This window comes from Panicum virgatum, chromosome 2N (assembly GCF_016808335.1).
Source record: "Panicum virgatum strain AP13 chromosome 2N, P.virgatum_v5, whole genome shotgun sequence".
NCBI lineage: Eukaryota > Viridiplantae > Streptophyta > Magnoliopsida > Poales > Poaceae > Panicum > Panicum virgatum.
Window position 1 is genome coordinate 63,846,611 of NC_053146.1, and position 22,849 is coordinate 63,869,459.

A 22,849-nucleotide genomic window follows, 5' to 3' on the forward strand; every position below is an offset into this window, starting at 1 on the left:
TATAATGGGCGAAGAGCAGGCTGAGAGTCTACGTGGACGAAGAGAGAGAAGGAGGTGGACGTGTTGCTATCCGCCCGCTCAAGCCGGCTGAGAGGCACTGCATCCACTACTATTGGTTGAGTTAGTGGGACCCGCCACCATCATAGCGCTCATCCCAACCGGCAGTCGGCGCCTCTACTAGCCATGCTCTAAGTCCCTAATAAGGGTTCTTTTTGGGGCTTATTGGCGTGGGCCCCACAAAAAACCTACATGCAAGAGGGATGCAAGAGGGAGACGGAGGGGGAGGGGATAGGGGACAAGTGCTATTAATTACTTAGAAGCTCTTTGAACTAAACACCTTTATAGGCTTCTTAGAAGAGCGACTTATGGAGAAGAGCGACTTCTAAGGCCAGTCTCAATGGGGTTTCATGTAGGGTTTCATGGCATTAAATATTATTATTTTTACTGACGTGGCAAGGAGAGAGAAAGATGAAATTTCATGGGATGTGAGGAGAGTTTCATCACCATGAAACTCATCTGGCACAGTTAATTAATTCGCAGTCTGAATAACTGTGCTCATGAAACTCCCTTTGAGACTGACCTAAGAAGTCTCGAAGAACCAAACACAGCCTAAAATACGAGTACTAACTGTAGTGTCGGTCACCAGTGCGCATGAATGAGCTGCGGGCAGCCAAGCTCGCTCACCCCGTCGTCACCCTGTCAACAGCTGTAGCGCAGCGTCAGCGCGCCCAGCATGCGGCGGCAAGCGCCGGATCACGCTAGCTCCAATCCACGCATGCAGCCTGCCTCCCCTGACCCCTGCGGTCGTCGCAGCAGCCAGCCAGCAGCGGCCGAGCGCGCGCGCCTCCTCGCGCCGCGCGCCGCGCCGCGCCCGCCCACTCGCCGCGCGCGCGCGGCATGCGTCGGCCACGCGTTGCCGCGCCCGCCAATGGCAGCGCGGCCACTCGTCGCGCACGCTCCCTGCCCGCTCGCCACGGCGCGCAGCACATGCCGCGCATGCAGCAGAAAACGATTAAAGAGATCGCTCGCCGGTAGCATCCAAAAGGCGGTCTCGGTTCTCGGGCGGGGAGACGGGGACGCCGATGCGCCCCGCCCCGGCTGGCTACCGGAGCTAGCTAGCTAGGCCCGTGCATGGCTGGGTTCCAGTAGGACGTGTGGAGGGGGGGGGGGGGGCTCCACTTCCACGTGTGGTGGGTCGTGCCCGAGGAGGGAGGAGGGTGAAGGCACCGGCCTTGCGTGTCCGCGGATGCGATACCAGCTGCGCAAGCCCATCATCTATCCAGCCGATCTAGAAGGGGGCAAATACATCTCTTGAAATTTTCGGGCTTCCGTATGCGCTCCCAATTCCCGACAAAACAGTAAAACTGGGATTCATTTGCTAGATGACGGAGGAAGCGAGATGCATTGCATCCAACGACGCATGCAAGCGCTCTTGCATTACCGCACGCCACGTGCTCGACGGCTCAAAGACTGTTCGTCACTAACTTTCATTACATGGAAGGGATGACGCATTCGTCAATCGTCATTGCAGCTATATCTAATAGATTTCTCTGGGAGTTTTTTTTTGTATGCATACTATATAAAGTCTACTATGGTCATCAATACGCGCGGTGATCAACAGCCGGTGTGTGGTGCTGGTTGTGACGGGCAAGGTTACCGTGTGCTACTAGCGCAGGATTTATACAAGTTGGGACTCAAGTTTTCGCTAACTGGAGATCCAGATCGGCCCTATTTGATCGTTCCAGATCAGTATTAAATCTCTTGTTCTGGCCCAGGAGTGAAGCGCTTGCACTTACTGGAGCATATACGAAGCTCGTTGGCGGGCAGTGCCGCAATACTGGCCAATGACACGCCTAGCGGCGCCCTCGCGACCACGCCATCAATGGCCCGCGCGCCAGCCAGCCATCCAGTGCCAGCAGCCCAGCCGGCGGAACGCGCCACGGGGGACGAGGCGCCCGAGGCAGCGCGGCATGGCGAACGCGACGGGCAGCCGAAGCGGCCAAGCGAGCCGCATGCATCGCCCCTCGGCCCTCGCCAGGGGTGAAGACTATGTATCGCCCGCGCTACAAATCCGGTTGCCATTGGCTGAAGGGAATCGTGAGGATTGGCACTTGATTTCGGCACATGTACAGAAGTATGTTCGTCTATAAAAGAGCGACAACGTATTTAGTAATATATTGATTGATACCAGTTCATCTCACAATTTTATAGAAAAATGTGCAGAAAGCAACCACTCGTGGAAGACATACAGATCTGTAACAAAGTCTCGAAGTCTTAGACGTATTTATTTGTTCTTTCCTTTCTTTTATTTTCATTTTTCTTTCCTTTCTAATTCTTTGTGTCTATTTATTTATTCCTTGATTATTATTATTTTTTATTTATTTTTCTTGTGGCGACTAGACTAGTTGATTATTTTGCATTTTCTTGTCTTTTTTATGTTTTGTATTTTTAATTTTCCTTTTCTATTTTCTATTCTTTTTCTATTTTCTATAATCCTTTGATGTATATATCTATGTTCATTTCTGTTTGACTTTATTTATTTTAAATTTTATATGGATATTTATTCATCTGATGGAAACTTATTTTATCATATTCTAAACTAATTTGTTTGAATTTGTAAATTGATTAGTCAGTGTGGGAAATAATTTATTTACTTTATATACTAACACGTAGGTGAGCGACGTATAATCACGTCCGAAAAAAAATAGAAGAAAGAATGGAATTCATGGTGCATACACTTTGTAGATTAAATTACTTGCTCATAAAATTTTCTTTTACTACATAGCTACATTTGTTCTTCACATAAAATTATTCTTTTATGTGTAACTAATTTTTTCACAATGCTAAATTATTTGTTCGCTTTGTCTATTAAATTGTTACTTGATGTTGATTCATTTGTTTATGATATGCATTTTCGGTTATTTATCCTATACAATCAAATGTTCGTGATGTCCAATATTTTGTTCGTAATACATTATTATTTGTTCGTTATGTTTTATTTTAGGAAAAAGTTTAATTTACTCCTCTCAACTATAGCCAAAGTTTGGATAACCCCTAAACTATAACTTGGTTCAATTTACCCCCTAAACTATGTCATTTAGTTTATTTTACCCCATAACACAATTTATCTTTTTTGTTTCTCCTTACACAAGTTGAATTTTAATTTCAAATTTTGTAGGGTAGTAGTGGACATCACAATGCATATTTAGAAAAAGTTTTATAATTTTCCCACATTAGTTTTCATATAATTTTGAACTCCAACAACTAATTTATTATTAAATATCCTAACCTATCAAAATAATGATAAAAAAATATGATTTATTTTTCTAACATGTGTTATGGTGTGTATTATCATGTTGTAAAATTTCAACTTAAAACTCCACCTATGCATAGAGAAATAAAAAGGATAAATTACAGTAGGGGGTAATTTGACCAAATGGGATAGTTTGAGGGGTAAAATGAACCAAAAAATAGTTTAGGGGGTTATCCAGACTTTGGCTATAGTTGAGGGGAGTAATTTAGACTTTTTCCTTTATATTTTATGTTCGTAGAAAATAATGATTTGTTCGTGTTGTTAAAATATTTGTTCCCAGTAGTCGAAATTAATTATTTAGCATTAAAAAATTATTTTTTAAAAATATCGTGGAAACATAGACAAGTGTGGTCTTGTTTTGAAGATCTTGTTATAAAAAAGATAATAGTGCAATTAGAATTTAATTTTAATGCACTGTTTAGGAATTATAAATTTTTTTAGTATAAACTGACTTTGTATATAAACGATATTTTCAATTTTGTCTTCACCTGCATGCATGCATGTGACAAAGGCACTATGCAGAAAAACAGACGAAGTAAAATGCGGTGGGTCTAAAATTTATTAGGTCTAATAGTATGTGCGCTCTCTCAAATCGGGAGGAATTAATCCCGCTTCAGGTAACTGTTGGCCCTAACGCCGCTGAAGTGACGCCTAAGTTCAGTCCCAACCTACACTCTATCATGGAGTTTAAGTCTCTTATTTATTGTGTTTTGCTGATGTAGCAGTATATTTATGGAAGAGAGATGGAGAGAAATCAAGACTCCAAGTCTTATTTAGACTCCAAGTCTTCACGTAAATCAAGAATGAATGTGAGAGAGACAAGTGGGCCATATAAACTAAAGTAACACATTTTGTATTGGAAAGTATAGTTTTTTGTGATGAAGTCTTTGAGCTTTAGACTCTAAATAGAGTCTGAACTGGGACTACCTAGCCGCGTCCCTCGCCACTCGCCTCCCCCCCGTCACCCCGTAGCATCCTCGCCGCCGCCTCCCACTGAACCCACCCAACCCAAGCCGCCCGCCCCTCCAAAGCGCGCGCCCCCGCGACTCGGCTCCGCCTACGTGTCGGCCGCGTCCCCGCGCGGTCGCCCACGTACCCCGCCCCGCCTTCCCACGTGTCCCTCCCTCTGCGCGCGTCCGATTGGCCGCCCCGCCCTTCTTAACCCGCGCTTTCCCCGGGGCCGAACGGGCCCCAACGTGCCGTGCTCCGCTCCGTCTCAGGGTCTCTCTTGTCACTCGAGTGATCGAGTCCACTGACCACTGACCCCGACCCCGACCCTGAGCCCCGTGAGCCCGCCGCAGCGCTGCTCGCCATGGCCATGGTGCAGCCGGCGGACCCGGCCGTCAAGGCCAACGAGATCCTGGCGCGGTTCCGCCCCATCGCGCCCAAGCCCGCACTGGCGGCGGCGGCGTCGCCGGTGGCGCAGGCCGCGGCCGAGGGCGTGGTGGCCGCCAACCGCGTGCTGTGCCAGCTCCAGAGCAGGCCGTGCCGCGCGCGGAAGCGCGGCCGCCCTACCGTCGTGCCGGTGTCCCCGAAATCGCCCGCGCAGCCGGCTGCCAAGCGGAAGAGGGCGGCGGCGCCGTACCCGCCGCTCCGGTGCGCGGCTGCCACCGACGCGGTGGCGACGGCGACGAGGGCGCATGTGTCGGTGGTCGTTCCGGGCAGTGCATGCCTTCCCCTGGCGTCGCTACCGCCGGCGGCCACGGTCGCCGAGGACCTGGTGAAGGTGGCGGCGGAGGAGAGGGACGTGCCCGTGGAGCGCGACCTGCTGCGGAAGCTGCTGGAGCCCAAGGTGATCTCGCCGCGGGCGGTGCGCCCCGTGTGCTCCACCATCCACGTCGAGTGCATCCGCCGCACCGGCGCGACCTGCACCGACGCCGGCCCGAAGACGGCGGCGGAGGTGGAGGCGGAGCTTGAGGCCGACGCGCTCCCGGCGGTGGTCTCCGACTCGGGCAACCGCGTCCGGCTGGTGAACGACGCGTACAAGGAGATGGTGGGGCAGCCTGAGTGCCCGTGGCTCGACGCCGTGGCCGCCGCGTCGAGGAGGATCAGCGGGGAGGTGGCGCTGCAGGTGGACGTGGCAGCTTTGCTGCCGGAGCCCCACGAGGTGCTCACATGCACGGCCAGGATCGAGTGGGAGTACGGCGGGAAGTACACCTCCATCATGGCACCGTGCGACGTCAGCCGTCTGCTCTGTGAGTCCAGGGACTACCTCTTCACCTGGAGGTTCCGCACCGCCGACGCCGACGTATCCGCAGGCCGCCGCTCCGGCGACGGCGAGGCAATCGATAGCTAGGAGAAGTTTGTTCCCGGATCTTGCGTGACGACGCGCTGCGGGGCGCCAAACCAAGTGCACAGGCTAAGCTGCATGTTAAACTAGACCAGCTTTCCTCTTTTGCAAAGTCGATAGAATGTAGACCCAGTTCTGAAATCTGCAGTACATATGAGATGATGACTGGAGAATACAAGGGATAATGTAACTTGTACTTTTGTGAAACTGCTCGGTGTCAATTTCTGCGTGACTTTCCGGTATGATAACGACAGGTTTGCTCATGGGCAACCGAGATTGGTCGCGGCTGGCATTTCATGGGTAGATCGATGGCCTCGTTTGGTTCGCGCTGTGCTATTCCATTTTATAAAAAAAATTCTATGCATGATAGTAAATAAAATTAATTTGCAAAATTTTTTCAGGATGAGTGTAATTTTTCGCGACGAATCTAATGACGGTAATTAATCAATAATTTACTACAATGATGCTACAATAACCATTCTCTAACCGTGCGGCCAAAGGTCTCATTAGATTCTTTAGAGTCACTATCGCTGGGTTCTGAAGTTTTTATAAACTGACTTTATTTGACACCGTAATTAGTGATCAAAATGTCACTATTTACTAGCACACTACAAACCAAACGGGACAGATATAGGCAAAAACAAGTAACAGCGTCATGACATGCTTTACCCTCTGGTTAAATAAAAAGAATCTACTTTCCTCATGATTGCTCCCTAGTTCTTGAGTGTCTTTGGTTATCTTTACTCTGCAGTACACAACCTCTTGTAGAAGTTATTTGCTTCCATCTTATACTTGTTGACGCAAAAGAAAAAAAATCGTGTGTCAACAATACTCCATGACATAACAGCGCTGCAGTACTTTTCAGAAAAAGAAAAAGAAATTATTTAACAAATAAATGGCATGTTGTCTTCTTCCCAATATGACCAACCAGGCAACCACAGGGGATTGAAATACAGGGACATCCTTGAACAAACATTTTGGAATGATATGTATTTTGTTTGATTGCAGCGCATGCTTATTACAAGTTTAATCGAGGCATGTTCTCGCTCTTACTTCACAACGGATACTGATGAAAGCAAAAGCAGTCCAGGAGGAGAACAACATCGTCTGAATGTCAGGCTCACAGTCACAGACTAGAGGTCTAGAGCTCAAGCTTGCTCCGGCTTCGGGGGACCTCTCCACTTGAAGTTCTCTGCGTAAGCCTTGGGCTGCATGGGCGAAAAACAATCCGATTAGTCACAACCAAGCCAATTAAAACGCTACCGACCTGGACGGCAGATATATTAACGCCAAACTTGCTAAATTATACTATTAACACAAAATCACACGTGCCAGGTGTGCAACATGTATCTCAAAGATGACACACACACAAAATGCAACTGGCTAGACAAAAGGTATCTCCTTAGACATCAATGATCAAAATATAATAGAATGAAACAGAGCGAGTGCTAGCAATCTAATCGTTTCTAAAAAGATTTAAATAGATATACTACTTTGAAATTTTCCGAATCTGGTCCAGCACTGGTTAGAAATTAGCTTAATTCTTATATTTCAAACAAAGTTAGTTTAATTCTTGCAACTGTACTACCTTAAACTCACCATAAAGTACAGCTCGCCCCTGGCAGCCGTAACAAAAGCAAAAGTCCAGTCAAACAAAGACTACTGGTAATGAGCCAGTTCCATCACCAGATTGGACCTGCGCCCGTACGGTCACTACAAACCAAAAGCTTGCACGTTGCATCAAATAATTGGATCAGACTTGACCAGCATACTAGGTAGAAGGATTATTGGCTTACTGTCAAACTTTCAGGGTATTCCACACACATGCGGATATAACTTTGATACTCCAATCTTATTTCTGTTTGGCTGTAGCAATTCACTGACTGCTTCTCAATCTAGAGCTTTGCAGAGTTTATCACATTATCAGATGTATTTGTGTTTTGTTGTTGTAATTTGCTCACTACTGGTTATTTCTAGATCCTAGCACAACAGAGTGTCCAACATATACCGCAAATGCCAAAGCAAAAAATAGCTGGGCTTGGGGATAGCAAGTCTAATTCTAAGCAGTACTATATGTAAGAATGCATGCACCATGAAAAAACTGCCAAAACAGCGGTCACATTGCATCAAGCCATCAACAGACACATAGATTCAACCTATATGGCAGCTAGCAGCAACCAGCTTGTCCTTATCCATAACCTGCTAACAAACAATAGGGCTTAAGAGTCGATGTGGATGGTAGACCACTTGCCATTGTTCCTAGTTCACACTTCACACACATTCAATGTATCTACAATATTGATGCCAAATTTGGCTTTTGCCAACCTCTGACTTCTCAATTCTGACAAACATTGAAGGACTCGAACTACTTTTGACCATGCAAAATGTGAACTCAACAAATCAGTCAAGTGCTACCATCATCAGCAGACTCTACCTATTACAAGTATGATGAAGCATACATTGAAAATAACATATACTGCAGTCCCTATGATAGAATATATAGTTGTACGGGTTGGTACTGCACTGAAGCAACAGAAAAAAGAAAGAAAGAAAGATGCCTGTCAACAATATAGAGCTGCAAGATAAGCATTCAAGAAGATGCACCAAGACAAACATTGTAAGATCTATATGCATGGTAAAAGAAAAGCTAACAAAGTCAATTAAGGATATGAGGTGAGACATACAGACCTTCAAAAGAGGTGTATGGCGTTTCCGAACCTGCAAAACAAAGAGGTAATGTAAGTACAGAGTCATGTATTTAAAGGTTCATTTCGAATTATTGGATACTTCAACTATGCCCAAAGGTGAACATATCTAAAAACACACACCAGAAACAGAAATATGACTTCAGCCTGCTTCATAAATAAAATCAAACACTATGAATATTCAACATCAACGCTAAAAGTGCCAGAAGAATTGGAAATTACACAGTAGGTTTTTAGAATGATTATCTCTTACCAATAGAACTTGTATCGAATTATATCCCCCATGGGGGCAATATATAGGTGTATAAGGAAAGAACTCTAGTAAGGTATATGTAAAGGACTCCATATTCCTAATATTATTACCAGGTCATAGTGCCATACATCAAATGAAGCTTTAGTGTTTAATGTTTAAATCTTGAAAAGATAGAACTTTAATATAAGCAGCACAGATACAAAACTACAAGCAAATAATTTGTATTGAAAAACAATTCAAAACTAAATTGAGAAAATAGCTGGTAGTAACATGTTTTGGACTAAATAAAGTTCACACCAGATATTGTCAACAACCTCATGTTCCACTAGCAGACTGAAATCAATATCTACTAGCTATTATTTAGAAATTAACACCACCAACAAAACTCACTATAACTGGAAACCGAAATTATATGCAATGATCACCTTTGAAGTCCATGTCCATCTGTACTTCAATATATGAACCCTGAACTGGTCTAGTTTGTCTACCATCACAATTACGTTGGACACTTAAGCGTCAGAACACTACAATTGCTTCCTCAAATTTTAACTATAAGGTTAAAAAAATGTAAAACCCCAAAGCTAAAAAAGTGCCATTCAAGCCTTGCTTCAACCATTCCAAATAGTTCTGAAGTAGCAGTCCCAAATAGAGCATTCTAATTTTCCAAGCCACCATTATGCCATTATCTATAAGGAAAAACAAGACCCACCACATAATTCCATCCATGTTTTTCAGCAAATGCCTTTGCTGACTCCGCACTGTCGAACGCAAGTCCTGCTTCACCAACATTAGCATATGGATCCCCAGTAGATGTCCACCCCATCAACGGGTTCTCCCACCTATCATGAATTCAAATGGCAATAAATTTGTCAAAAAAGGACAAGGGGGGAAGGGGCTTTTATTGATGAGAGAAGGATAAGACAACTGCAGTAGTTGGCCAATTACTTCATTTGCAGTTGTAAAATTAAGTAAGTTATGATGCTTTCCAAGGAACCTATACAAATATGCATTATATGCGGTCTCTGGACCAGCATCTGGCGCACCGGTCAAGAGGCATGTTGCAGTCACACAATTTTACAGAGATATTACCATATGATGAGCACGAACCCATCATTACATATTTACACCAAACAGACGCTAGTGCTGTAATGCAGTTTCTAAGGGTGAAAATCATCACACATCTATGATTGTACGAGTTTGTGAGTAGTGGGAAACCAAAACCATGGCACTTAACCCCAGAATAATAATAATAGTAATAATAATAATAATAATAATACTCCCTCCAGTCTTTACTACTTGATGTCAGGACACAAAAATATAATGTCAAGGGAAAATGGCTGGAAGGCATAATAAAACAATTCGATTATTGACATATTTCAGAACTGTGTGATGTCACTGAAGTTCCAGTAATTAATAAGAATACCAGAGAGAGAAAGCAAAGCCTCTCCATAACAATTGAAAATTGCAATAAGGTGTTGAGTTGTATAGTAATAGTAGAAAAGTAGCACTAATCTTTGGGTATACTCTCATTCCATCTAGAGGCCATGCAATTTTGTAGTGATAGTGTGATACTAAGTGATTCAAAAAAGGCACTTTAGCAGTACATCAACAATTGGAAGTGGGTAACATGTAACTGTAAGATAAAGGTATTCTGAATCTTATGGGTGCCTGGCCCTGGGTATTAGCACCTATACATTTATAACTAATTACATCAGAATATAAATCGAAGTATGTTTACAGGAGGAGGCTTGTTTTCACTCAATATCTATTAAGGTAGCCGATCTCACAGCGATAAAGCCTTAGATATGATTAATTCAAAGACAACAAAAAGGGATAAAAAAAGCAGAACAAGAAGCATACTTTTGGGTTGACAAAAAGTTAATTTTCCACCTCCCGACTTTGCCTGAACCTTGCTGGGATGCAGTCCTAGCAGGTGAATAAATTACAACCTGACAATTCACAAGGATAAGCTCACCAGTTCTGAACAAAAAAAAAAAGAAAACTGAAACATACACAGTAGCCAAAATGCACATATTATACAAGAACTAAAGCCAGTACACATCAGCAGTTCACACAAATATCTGTTCAAAGTGACCAGACAGCACTGCAGTTCGATCCAAGAAAAAAAAAAGGAAAACGAATCCATGCTTAGTATGGACCAGAATTAACAAAGCATTTTCCAACTAAATTGGAAAATAACAATTTATTGCCTTCTGGAGGGGACGAGAGATTTCCAACTGCTAAGTGCTAACCTACTGTTTGCATTCCGCACACGATGCAACAAATAGGGCCTGGCATGCTTGTCACTTGTCATGCAAAAACATTTAATCCGTAGTATGGGACCAGTGAAATGGGAAAATTGCTTCGATCACCAGTCAATGCTCCAATTACAATAACTGCGGTCATTTATCTCTTATCTGGGTCTCCAGCTTGTGTGATGGTCAGTATATTGATAAAGATTGGAATATTTAGTCTCAAAGTCAATCGAACAAAAACAGTGGTACATAATAAAAGCATGAAACAAAATAGTAATACTTTTTTATTAGAAGATACTAGGCCTGGGCAACAAAATTATAGTGTTCATTAAGTGAACTTCTTCCTATAAGATCGAACTCTGGTTCTGATATTTTATCTCAAGATTGATTTCACAAGCTCAGGTTTGTTGCGTCTTGGTTTAAATGTGTAACTAACCCTGCAGCTATTTTGTACCTATCCTGCTGAAAATTGGACAACAAACATCCACCCAGCATAATCTAAGCTCTGAAGATGTTCACTTTACTGACCCGCACCTGCCCTTTTTCATCACAAATACTTCTAGAAGCATATGCATAAAAACGCAAATTCCTGTCACAAAAGGTCCATGTAGAAAGGAATTGAACTGAGTCGACACCACAGGGAAACCCCCAATCTTCCATACATTCCTTAGGTCGAACTTCAAACCAATCCATAAGAGAACATAAAAAACGATTTCCCATCTCTATCCACTCAAACTCCAACGACAACCAATACATGGATCCCGTCCCAGCGTCCCCCATCTTGAGTCCAAAACATTCCCCAAGGCGCCCGCATCGGTTCAGGCGACTAGCATTTCTCAGACAAAAAACACGAGGGTAATGGATGCTGGGCGTTACCTTACGGCGGAGGTGCTCCTCGGGGATGCCGGAGACCATCCCGATCTCCCCCGGTTTGATCTCGACCAGGGCGTCGGAGGCCTCCGCGGAGACCATCCGCACCGGCGCCGGCGAGAGGAGCGCGCGGCCGAGGGAAGGGAGGCTCCGCCGGAGCGGGGCGGCCATCTCGTCGGAGCCGTACACCGTAGAGGAGGTGGAGGGGAAAGGAGGAGGCAGAGGAGAGGCGGCCTGCGAGTCAGCGATCTGGTCGGGTCGAGAGAATGAGGACGGAAAGGGTTTGGTCTTGGGCCTTTTAGCCCAGAGTTGTTGGATATTGGGCTCGCCCAATACAGTACACTGGGCTATGCCTTTGAGAATAGAAAAAAGTCTTATTTACCTCCTTCGAGTATAGGTCGAGTTTAGGTTTCCACCTTGAACTCGAAAACCGGATATTTTGCCTCCTCGAACTTGCAAAACCAGAAATGAGACCTCTCTGGGTGGTTTTCTCAGTGGTTTTCCTTTTTTCCTTTTATATTTATTTTGGATGAATCTTTGAAAAATCATAGTAAATCACAATAAAATCGTAAAAAGTAAAACTAAATTTTGTTGGACTCCAAAAGATTAGATCTATGCATTGAATATATTGTAAGATATAGTTGAGTAAAAAAATTATTTTTAATTTTAAATATATAATTTTTCTACAATTAATTGATATCTACATCTTTATTGGTCCAATTAGGGTGAAATTTTTATGGAGAGCTAGTAATTATATTCTTAATCTGCAGTAAAAATTTCATGATCATTGGATCATTTATTATTGACAAACTGAAGAGTCTGGTATAGCTTGGAATTAAACTCTTCAATTTATAACTTAGGCATACAAGAGTATGAAATTTTTACTATAGATCAATAATTTAATTATTAGACCACCATAAAAATTTCACCATAATTGGACCACATAAAATGTAGATATGAATTAATTATAGAAAAAGTATATATCTAAAATTAAAATTATTTTTTTAGTAAATTATATCATATCATATATTTATTTGCATAGATCTACTCATGTGGAGTCCAACAAAATTTATTTTCTATTTTGTGATTTTTTTGTTATTTACTATGATTTTTCAAAGATTTATCCAAGTTAAACATAAAAAAAGGAAAACAACTAAGAAAAACCACCTAGGGATGTCATATGTTCAGTTTCGCGAGTTCGAGGAGGTAAAATATCTTGTTTTCGAGTTCAAGGTGGAAACGTAAACTCGATCTATAGTTTAAGAAGGTACATGAGACTTTTTCCTTGAGAATATGTCATGCCTGTGGTGTTGGGCCGGTGGGAAAGTGGATGTGGATGACATTTTTAATGCGGGGGGATCATTTGGGCCCTGGCTAATAGTGTATCCAGTCACGAATAAGTAACGATAACACAGTGCCAAAACTAAAATTTTCACCACTCTTTTTTGTTAAGTATGAATGGACCACGTAGCAGAAGTGAACCACGGTCCAAATATTCAAACTTAATGTCATAAGAAGTGATTTGGAAATAAAGAAAGGGTAGACTTCAGACAAATAAAAGCGTCACTTATTTGCAATAGAGCAGTGGATTTCTCATTTCTGGACCTTGCATGGCCACTAGTTTGACAAGCAATTGTTTATAGTTTTTCTGCACACACATATGATGTATTGCTGCCACGCAGTCTACCTGCTAGTCAGTCCAATTTTTTTATAAAAAAAAAACCTAGTCACTGCAAAAAAAAAAAAAAAGAAGAAGCGACACAACCTTATCTGCATACACTCTTCGCTCGTGAGTCACCGAGTCCTGCGGACACACAGTCCGTCGAGAAGAAGGTTTGAAACAATCAAATCCGCCCTGAGCTGCAAGAAACCGGAACCGTCCTAATCATCAATTTGTTGCAATCGGCGGGCTCACCGAATTCCATTTTAATCAAAATGGCAGGATCCATCAGCCACCTCAGCCCTCGTCAGGGGCAGAGCCTAGTAGAGGCACCCCCCTTGCCTCGGTAGAATTTCCCTATGTTACTTGTGAATTATCATAGTCATTTGTATTTTGTCATATATGACCAATTATATCTATAATATATTGCATATATAACCGTTATTTCTGAACTGTTGAATTGAATTTCACTTGCTTTCTGAAATCGGCCCCCTACAATTACTCAATTAGCTTCATCCTCCGCCACTGGCCCATGCTAATCGAGATCCTAGCCTCGTTTTCTCGCGGGTCGCAGGCAGATGCAAGCCGACGTGACAGTCTCGCCAACTCGATCGATCGCCCAGTGATTTTTCCCTGCGTGTTGCGTACTTGCACACGCAGACACGCTAATCCGTAGGCTGTAGCCGCCATCATTCTTCAGTTACTGTCACCGCTTCCGTGCGAGGTTTCCGACTGTTCTTCAGACAGACAATTTTTCATCCTATACACGTCACGGAAACGACAGGATTCGTTAGCCTAACCGCAACGGAAATCCAGATCGCTGATTTCAGCTCAGGAACTCGATCGAGATCTTGTTCACACATGTTCCATGTGTTCCATTTGACCTGACGCCGAGGCCACATGGAAGAGCCACACACGCGCTTTCGACCCGTTCAAACACACACGGATTTGCGAGGCGTGATGATTTAACTAAGCCGGGGCTAGCTCAGAGTCCACGCCTTGGGCAGCAATCAAACCTTGGCTGGCTGCAGGTCAACAGCATCCTAAATCCTAAACCTGTGCATGAGCAGAAAATTTAGGTGAGTAGTCACTGGCCAGCACCGCCGTTGGGAAATCGTGAAAGTGATGCTGCGCCCTCGTGCCACTCGTGAAATAAACCAGTGTGGCCAATCAGTGGCTACTTCGGCTAAATGCAAGTTGGGGCAGTTTTGTCCTGACAACCATTTAATTTTGGATCCGTGCTTCATCTCACTGATCTTGTACTGAGACTAAAGACCGTACGCATTACTATACCTAAACACACAGACTCACCTTACATACAAATACCGCAGAATATAATTTCAAATCCAGGCTGTTAGGTTCTCCAACTCAATACGTCCGTGGTGATTTTATTAATCTCAAGGTATATGCTGGCTCAATCTCTCTAATAAAATACTAATAGAGATAGAATATAGTATGTGTCTTGTTGAAAACAAATTCAAATCATCAGCAATTGAGCATCCAGTCGGTTGGATGAGTTCGATGGGTGACCAATAGTAAGAAGTTAACGGTACAAAGAGATGCACGCCTTGGTCTGCTTGGGCAAGGCAGAATCATAAGAGACTCGTCATATAGCTAGGTCACGCTCCTGGAAAATTCCTGCATATGCTAATGAAAACAACGAATTCACCAAGTCAAACGTGGAAAACAAGCCATGGAAGTGAATTGAATAGTGTTTGGGCCCTCCACGGTTGACCAAGCAAGATCTGCCGAGCGGCTATCATCACGCGGCCGGGTCGCCCCAGAGACCGGACGAGCGACTCAGCACGGATGGCAAGGCGTGACGAAACCACAAGCAGCTGCTCAATCTTGCTGTGCTGCACCAACGGCCGGCCTCTTTATAAAAAGTCTCGGTCGCCCCTGACACGGCGAGTCGTAAACTGTATGCGAGAAATGTTGTTCTGCGGCACGGGTAGCTTCAGGGACGTCGACAAGGAGGAGGGCGCCGGCGGGAAGCCGGACGCCGCGGCGAAGGCGAAGAAGGCGGGCGGCAAGACCAAGGGGAAGGACAACCCCTACGCTTCGCGGGGGCTGCACAAGTTCTCCACCGTCCTGTCCGAGCTCGAGTCCAAGAAGGAGAAGATCCTGCAGCGCGTCGGCTCGGATGTCGACGCCGGCCACATCATGGTCCGGTTCGTGCAGTCCGAGGCCAAGGGCTGGGTGCCCATCGTCGTCAAGCTCCCGCACGAGGAGGAGCAGGCTGCCGACGCCAAGAAGAGGCAGAGCAAGCCGACCTCGCGGTCGTCGACGCCGCCCACGGAGCCTGCCAACCCCAAGGAAGACCCCGCTAAGGCCGCCCACGTTGCCGCCGCGGCGGTGGCGCCGCCGACGAAGGCAGCTGTGCCGGCGAAGAAGAGTAAGGCCAGCGGCGTGAGGTGGTCCTGGGCCTGGGAAAGGAAGGTGAGGCCGTGCCACTACTGGCCGCTGGTCATGGCGCTGCTGCTGCTAAGCCTCGTGGTGTTCGGGAGGGTGTTCTCCATCTGCTGCACCTCCATTTGGTGGTATCTCTTGCCGGTCTTGAGCGGGGAGGGAGCCCTGGGCGCGACGGGATCGCCGGCGCTGAAGGTCCGCAAGGATGTTGTCAACAAGACCGGCGACAAACTCGCTGTGGCGCTGCCTCCGCATGGCAAGAAGAACAGTTCTGGTGCTGCTCATGAGATGATTTCACCAAGAAGCCATGCACATCGAAAGAAGGGGTGATTTGCAGGGATGTCTTGTGCTGTATAGTTTGTAAATTTTGTGTAGTTGGGTGGCTAGAAAGATCAATTTTTCCAGGTTATCTTTCATCCTTTTTTAGAGTTGATTTACCTTTTTTTCGTGCCTGTAAAAATATGTAAATTAGCCCCTTCTTCGTGTGGCTACCCCCACAAAGTGTTCATAAAGGGTCATTCGGAGTAAATTTCAAATAACTCTTGATACCACATCATGGATATCCCACAAAGTTCAGCCTGCTCTTATCTCGATCATCTTTGTATGAATTCTGATTCATTCAGATCATAACAGTATGTCTCTTTTGCCGTGGACATATTGTCCTTTTTTCCACTCATTCGCCTGCCGTTGTACGCATGATCCATCTAAGAAGAACTTCTAGATTTTTTGCAACACTGCATGTGCGGGAAGAAGGGCGCGTGAAAAAAAAAGTCAGGCATGTGTACTTCTAGATGCTTGGAAGTTGGAAATATACAACCTGGTTGACATTCTAGACGAGAAGATTCAAAGCAAGTCGATGGATATGCACCTGCCACATCTGCACCGTTATTCCACGAGACACGTTCTCGACACCAATCCCAAATTATAGACTTCAGTGGGAACCTATTGCAGACAGGGATCTTAGCCTTGCGTCAGAGAAAACATCTCATCCTCTACACACGAAAGAGGTTATCCGAACCAGAGACTGCAGTTCTGGTATCTAGAAAGCTCCACCTGTGGGCTGTGGCTGTACCCTATCTGCCGTTAAGAGCGCACGTGTAGGCTTATCCATCCCAATTCTTATTTCTTATCATTCAATACTCTGAACTCAGATGCAATTGTCACTGATCAAGGAGCATGGGCTGCGCCACCGGTCCTCAATCTATCAAATTCTTAGACAAGAAAAAACTGTTGTGTTTTGTTGCGCTCTCTGCCCTCTGGGTATTAACCAGCACAATACTGATAGTCATAACTACAGATCAGTAACTATCAGAATGATTTTTCTGTTAGGTTAATTGACAATGAAAGGAGGAAAAAAAAGAAATCTGAGAATGAAGCAATACAATGGTACAGAACAGCCGTTTCCCTCTCCTCATGGAATAACAGTGTTGCTCATACCATACTCTTGCGTCATCAATCCTGAATCAAAACGAAGGGAAACAGCATGTTAAAAACTTTTGAGAACATAGAGACAAAAGGAATAAATACATCATATTTGAAATGAAACCCAATGAAATTGGCAAGATAAACTTCAAACAACGATGCCTAGCATCAGGATATATTGACCAAGAATTTGAAATGAAAGTATTTTACAGACAATTAACAGAGCAGGTGGTGATTTTACTAGAACCATGAAAAGTTAGACCGACAGATAAATTTGGCAGCTACCAACTACCATGCACACAATGTTTCGCTGAAGCAGACAACACATACCACAGAAGACTAGAGACTTTAAATAGAAGACTTGATCTGGTGACTTACCCTAAATCTCTTCCTATGATCTGACTCGATTCGGGAAGTGTAATGTTTCTTCCGGCCATGAACTGATGCTGATGCATCCCTCTCACCTAACCTGCTATGAGCAGGCTCATACTGAGCAATACGGAAGAAACCTTCGCGGTCCCAGGTCACGTCATAGTCTACTTTCAACCGTGATCCTTCCTTCAGAAACAGACTAAAGATCTCAATATATTTCCAAAAATACAGAATACAAACGATCATTAGATGTCTTGAATCAATTCTAAAAAGAAACAGTATTGCAAACATGTAGGTCACTTTAAGTGTTCTAGAAAAGTGAAGTTATCACTTTAAATGCGTGCCAAGGTAGAATGAAATTTGTTCCTTCAAAAGGCTCTCAGATAACACTTGCTAGAGCTGTATATGCAAGGAAATGAGCAGTTCCTGACAACTGTTGCAGATGTCAATCATCATACAAATACTTCTAACCAATGGTTACAATAGGTATAAGCATTTTTGAGCTTCTTGTGCCGTGATATCCATCCTTGGCTAATTTAAGATATCTGTACTCTAATTAGTACATGCTACTATGGCTCACTAGCTTTTCAGTTTATGCAGTACAAAGATAGGCATTTTCAAGATCATGAAATGGTTCTCCACAGGGTTCACCAGACATAAAGTAACAAAGGTAGATAATATCTAGCACTATTTGAGAAGGTTATGTGATTAATGTCACGCATGAGAAGTTGAGAACTTGAGAAGGGCACATGCCATGAAACATCCACACAAAATCACTGCTGGTAGACAACTGTAAACTGCTAATCAATCCTTATGGAATGATGAATCAACTTAGGTACCACAAATAAAATGGTGAAGCAAATGTTGCCAATTTGTCATATTGCTACATTATGTCCCCTAATAAGAAGGAAGCATTGAAAAATGATAGATAACTGAAAAAAAATTACCTTCTCTAAAGAACGTCCACATAACGCCTTCATTGCATCATGGAAGTCATCGTAGTTCTCAAATTGCACCCAAACTTTGCAATTGAGTCCAGATATGAGCTCCTTAGTAGAGACATCTTCTTTTGCTTCTAACTCATCATCATTTGCAATATTTAGGGTCCTGTCATTTGGATGGAAGAGTGTTGCAAGAAAGTACTAGGCCAAATAAGTACATGGACAGTAAAATGTACTGCAGAATCTAGTATTAACAGAGAAAAAATTATCATAGTACCTTGAGGGCTATTAAAGAAAAAGCTCTACGGATACAAAGTACCTTCAACGTTAGTAAGGGAAAAAAATTATATGAATACAGATACTAATGAAATATGAAGATCGAAGGATCTCAGTACCATAGCTTCAATGAAGCCAAATCACAGGAAATCATTTTGTGAAGGGCAAGCTTGTCAGCTTATTGAGAAGTAATATACTAATTGAGCTGTTTCTGTAATTTCTTTTCTAATTATGATCTAGAAATATGCTTCATAAATGATTATAATCATCACAAATTTATATTTGCTGATGTACATGTGAAGTATCATACTACCAGTACCACTGTATAGAAAACAATATGTGAAAATGAACTAACACTAACACATTGAGGAAGCTACCTGCTAAACTTAGATATCCTATGCGTATCAATTCAGTAGCACTGTGCACTTTTCTGGATAACATAAGACACATGAGAATAATGTTGTTCTACAAACAAAAGAAGAAGCTGTTGAGACGGACAAAATTGAATCGAATAAGGAGTAACGGCGTTTTAGATTTCTATAAGAGGCCAAATGCAGATCATGTCCATTTAGTTTTGATGCCTTCAGGCTTTGGCAGCTTCCATTTTTTATATCACTAATTCATTTGATCTGTAGCCTATTGACAAAAAAAAACAAGAACTAGATAAACAGTGAAAACGCAGGCACTGAATTATGAGCCAAACAAACTCAGAGAACACCAAAACCCACCTTATTTTACCAAGTGCTGAGAAAATTGTGTGCGTGACCAGCGTAGATGGCTTGGATGATACTCTTATTTCTGCAAACCACCTGGACGGCACACCACGGACAACAATCGTGTCCGGCCTTTTTGCTATCTTCCTCACCGGGTTCCCTGATACCAGCAAATGTCAATCCCAACTCCACCTAGCAGGGAATACCAAAGAAATACAACACAGGAACCAGTTCATACTGCTATTGAGTAGCTCGGAGGAGTAGAAATTCTCCCACGATTTCTTCATCACCCTGAAGTCATCGGACGGCGGGATCTCGACTGTCATCCGGAACTTGACTCCCTCCAGGTTGAGCTCGATGCCTTCGAGCTTCTCGACCAGGGAGCTCCGCCACTCGATGTACTTCTCCTCCTCCTGTTCCGCGGTCATCCCATCGGCCTCGCCATCGCCCTTGCGGGGGCGGAGGAAGGAGAGGTCGCGGACGTGGAGGACGCCAGATGCAACAGGTTCCTCGCGGCGACGCTTCTGGAGGTCGGGGAGGCGGTGCACGGAGAGGTCGGAGTCAGGGAGGAGCGGGAGCGAGAGAGGCGGGTCGCGAAGGAAGGCGAGGAGTGCGGACTTGAGCTGCCACTCGTCGAGGGGGCGGACGGTGAGGTCGGCGCGGAAGAAGGTGAGAAGAAGCTTGAGGCGCGGCGAGAGAGAAAGCCCGCTCGGGAGGAGCAGCGGTTCAGTCGCCCGGAGCGCCGCGGCGGCGGGCATGGCGGCGTGGCGGGTCGCGGCGGCGCCTGCCGGTCTGGGGTTTTGAGTACGGCTTCCGGGCTGGGTAGACGGGACTTGACCGAGGAGGTCGGAGGGGATGGTCCGATGGTGGCAAGATCTAAAATCAACGCTCATGATTTGAACCAGCGCAGACATAATCAAAGCCAAAGTTAGCGAGACTGTTCCTAATTGAAGTAAATAGTATTATACTTCAATTAGGAATTTATTGGTCCAAGGATGAGTTGGACGAGCACTATGAGAGTGTCTTGGTTCATTCATGTTTACTCACATAGTTTGGGTAGGTTCCTTATATTGGAGCATCAAGAATTGAGTCTCTTTGATTCAGCACATACATTTTTGGCTAATTGCATAGATCTAAGGTTTCAAAACATCACTCACCTGACCGAAAATGAGATGCGAATTATGTATCATATGACAATATTAAAAAAATGAAGTATGAGTGATGCTATTTAACTCATGTTTGATTTTTTTTATTTTTTTAGGCAAGAAAGCATGGCTGACTGCTCTATTTCATCTCCTACCCCGACCAGGCCATATTCCAACCAATTTTTTCTTTTTAATAACTTTTATGTCATTTTCTGATAAATATTTTTCAGAGAAAAAATTTAAAGGGAAAAGATTTGAGGCAAATGCAAAAAAAATTAATAAGAAAAATTTGAAAGGGAAAGATATGAGAAAAAAAATTGAAGAAAAACAGTCGCATAAAAAAGTTCAAGGTAAAAAGGTTTTTGTAAAAAGATCCATCAAAACAAGAAAAAAGTAATCTTGGGAGCTCACCGTCACCGCCCGCTGCTGCCACCCCGCCGTCGGCCCACCGCTGTGCCTCCCTATTGCCTCCTCGCCGCCAACCTGCCACCATGCATCCCCACCGTCGCCCTGCCGCGCCTCCCCACCACAATGGTATTCGGCTGATCTGATGAATAGTATTTGGCTGATAGAATGAATAGTATTATGTGAGAGTAAATAAGCCGAAACAAGCCGTGACAAGCCGAGAACCGATCAGCCGAACAGGCTCAATCGCCGCGCTCCACCCAGCCATCACCTCCGCTCCTAAGTCCCAGCGGCACGCACAAGAAAGGGAGTGAAGCGAAAGGGGAAGCGGAAGGAGTGAAGCGAAAGGGGAAAAGAAAAAAAGAAAGAAAAAGTTGTGAAGTGTGGAGTAGAAGTCGGACCGAGCGTAAGTTTCCGGACCCGTCTTCTTAAACCTTCAACGCATGATCCACCCGCACACATTAGGGATGGAACCATGGCTCGTTGTCTCTTTGTCATCTGATGACACAGATAATGTTCTACAAAACTGTAGAAAATAAGGCCTTGTTTGGTTCCAACTAAGTCACTTGCTTATAAGCTGAAATGTGAAAAAAAGTGATTTATTTTGCCAAACAGTACTAACTTATTAAGTCATCGGACTTATAAGCAATAAGTTGGTACACCCTTGTTTAAAACTTATAAGTCACCCTCTTCCCCCCTTTTCCGCATGGGACCCACACATTTTCTGCGTGGGACCCACACCCGACCCTATCGGCACCACGCGCCCTCGCACCCCTCGCTCCCCATCTCGTCGCCGCCACCGCTTCTCGCCCCAGATTCGGCCGCCGCGCGCCGCTCTCGGATCCGCCACCGCTCCTCGCCCTAGATCCGGACGCCGCGCGCTGCGCGAGCTCGAATCTGCGCGCGCGAAGGCGAAGGAGGGCGAGCGGATCCGTGTCGGAGGAGGCACAAGCTTGGGGGCGGTGCAGCGCGGCTCGCCAGCACCCAGGAGGCGGTGTGGGAGCGGCACGACACGGCGTGGGGAGAGAGAGAATGGTTTGAGAGGGAGGGAGGGTGCGGATTCGACCACCGCTCGCCAGTGGAGGGCCGCGGCGAGGAGGCGGAGGTCGTAGCCCTTCGGCCGCTCAGCCGGTGGAGGGGCACGGCGAGAAGGCAGAGGCTGAAGCTCCTCGGCCGCTACGCCGGTGGAATGAGAGAGAAGAGGGGGCCGGCGGATGGACCTGGAGGGAGGGATTCAGGAAAGCTCATAAGTTACATACAACCAAACGTACTAAACTTATAAGCCATTGAATTTTAGTCAGCTGACTTAAAAGTCACCTGCCTTATAGAACCAAAGAGGATCTAACTACTCCGTATTATGCATTGTCATCTACGGAGCTGACACCTCCACCACCCTGCCGTTGTCCCCAGCGGCTCCGCTCCCACTGGCCACTGCCGGCCTCACACTAACCAACTTCATCTTCTGTCGTCCACACCACACCGATGTCGTCCACTTGGAAAAAAAATTCGGTGGAGATGGTATGCAACTAGGCTTCCGTGCATACCGTCCTCCGATGTCGTACGCGTGGAGAGGCCTTCCATCCGACGATTGCTAAGAATCTAGCTCCCACATGTTTGGAGGAAGCTGCATGCATCGGCTCCTAGCCTCCTACGAAGCGTGAGAACACGACTCGGCTCCTGACCAACGATCCTTCTAGCAATCGACTTCCATAACCGACCGAGAAAAATATCATTCAACTGACTGAGGGTTTGCAAACGCATCTGCTATCGCACAACTGCGTCGGTGCCAGCGGCGCGGCAACGCAACTGCTCCGATGGCA

General features: G+C 45.0%; 4 protein-coding genes across 5 annotated transcripts; 2 read left to right on the forward strand and 2 right to left on the reverse strand.

The window, feature by feature from the left end:
* Window positions 1–4,517: 4,517 nt before the first annotated feature.
* On the forward strand, window positions 4,518–5,788 carry LOC120658584. The gene has a single exon (XM_039936850.1). It carries the CDS (start codon window positions 4,626–4,628, stop codon window positions 5,607–5,609), a length of 984 nt encoding a protein of 327 aa, XP_039792784.1. The 5' UTR covers window positions 4,518–4,625; the 3' UTR covers window positions 5,610–5,788.
* Window positions 5,789–6,486: 698 nt separating this feature from the next.
* Window positions 6,487–11,972, reverse strand: LOC120658634 (NADH dehydrogenase [ubiquinone] iron-sulfur protein 4, mitochondrial-like). The gene is made up of 5 exons (XM_039936906.1): window positions 11,693–11,972; window positions 10,422–10,510; window positions 9,271–9,400; window positions 8,292–8,321; window positions 6,487–6,811 (listed from the first exon to the last, which is right to left on the reverse strand). Exons 1-5 carry the CDS (start codon window positions 11,855–11,857, stop codon window positions 6,752–6,754), a joined length of 474 nt encoding a protein of 157 aa, XP_039792840.1. The 5' UTR covers window positions 11,858–11,972; the 3' UTR covers window positions 6,487–6,751.
* A 3,252-nt stretch (window positions 11,973–15,224) lies between these two features.
* On the forward strand, window positions 15,225–16,306 carry LOC120658601. The gene has a single exon (XM_039936873.1). The coding sequence runs from the start codon at window positions 15,270–15,272 to the stop codon at window positions 16,083–16,085; it is 816 nt and encodes a 271-aa protein (XP_039792807.1). The 5' UTR covers window positions 15,225–15,269; the 3' UTR covers window positions 16,086–16,306.
* Window positions 16,307–16,897: 591 nt separating this feature from the next.
* Window positions 16,898–20,316, reverse strand: LOC120658565 (A-kinase anchor protein 17A-like). 2 transcript variants are annotated; one of them, XM_039936830.1, is made up of 5 exons: window positions 19,718–20,313; window positions 19,495–19,639; window positions 18,497–18,656; window positions 17,556–17,735; window positions 16,898–17,213 (listed from the first exon to the last, which is right to left on the reverse strand). In XM_039936830.1, the coding sequence occupies exons 1-5, from the start codon at window positions 20,235–20,237 to the stop codon at window positions 17,208–17,210; spliced, it is 1,011 nt and encodes a 336-aa protein (XP_039792764.1). In that variant the 5' UTR covers window positions 20,238–20,313; the 3' UTR covers window positions 16,898–17,207. The 2 variants fall into 2 exon arrangements, with proteins under 2 accessions (XP_039792764.1, XP_039792765.1); XM_039936831.1 differs by lacking the exon at window positions 16,898–17,213 and having other exon boundaries at window positions 17,562–17,731; window positions 19,718–20,316.
* Between the last annotated feature and the right edge of the window lie 2,533 nt (window positions 20,317–22,849).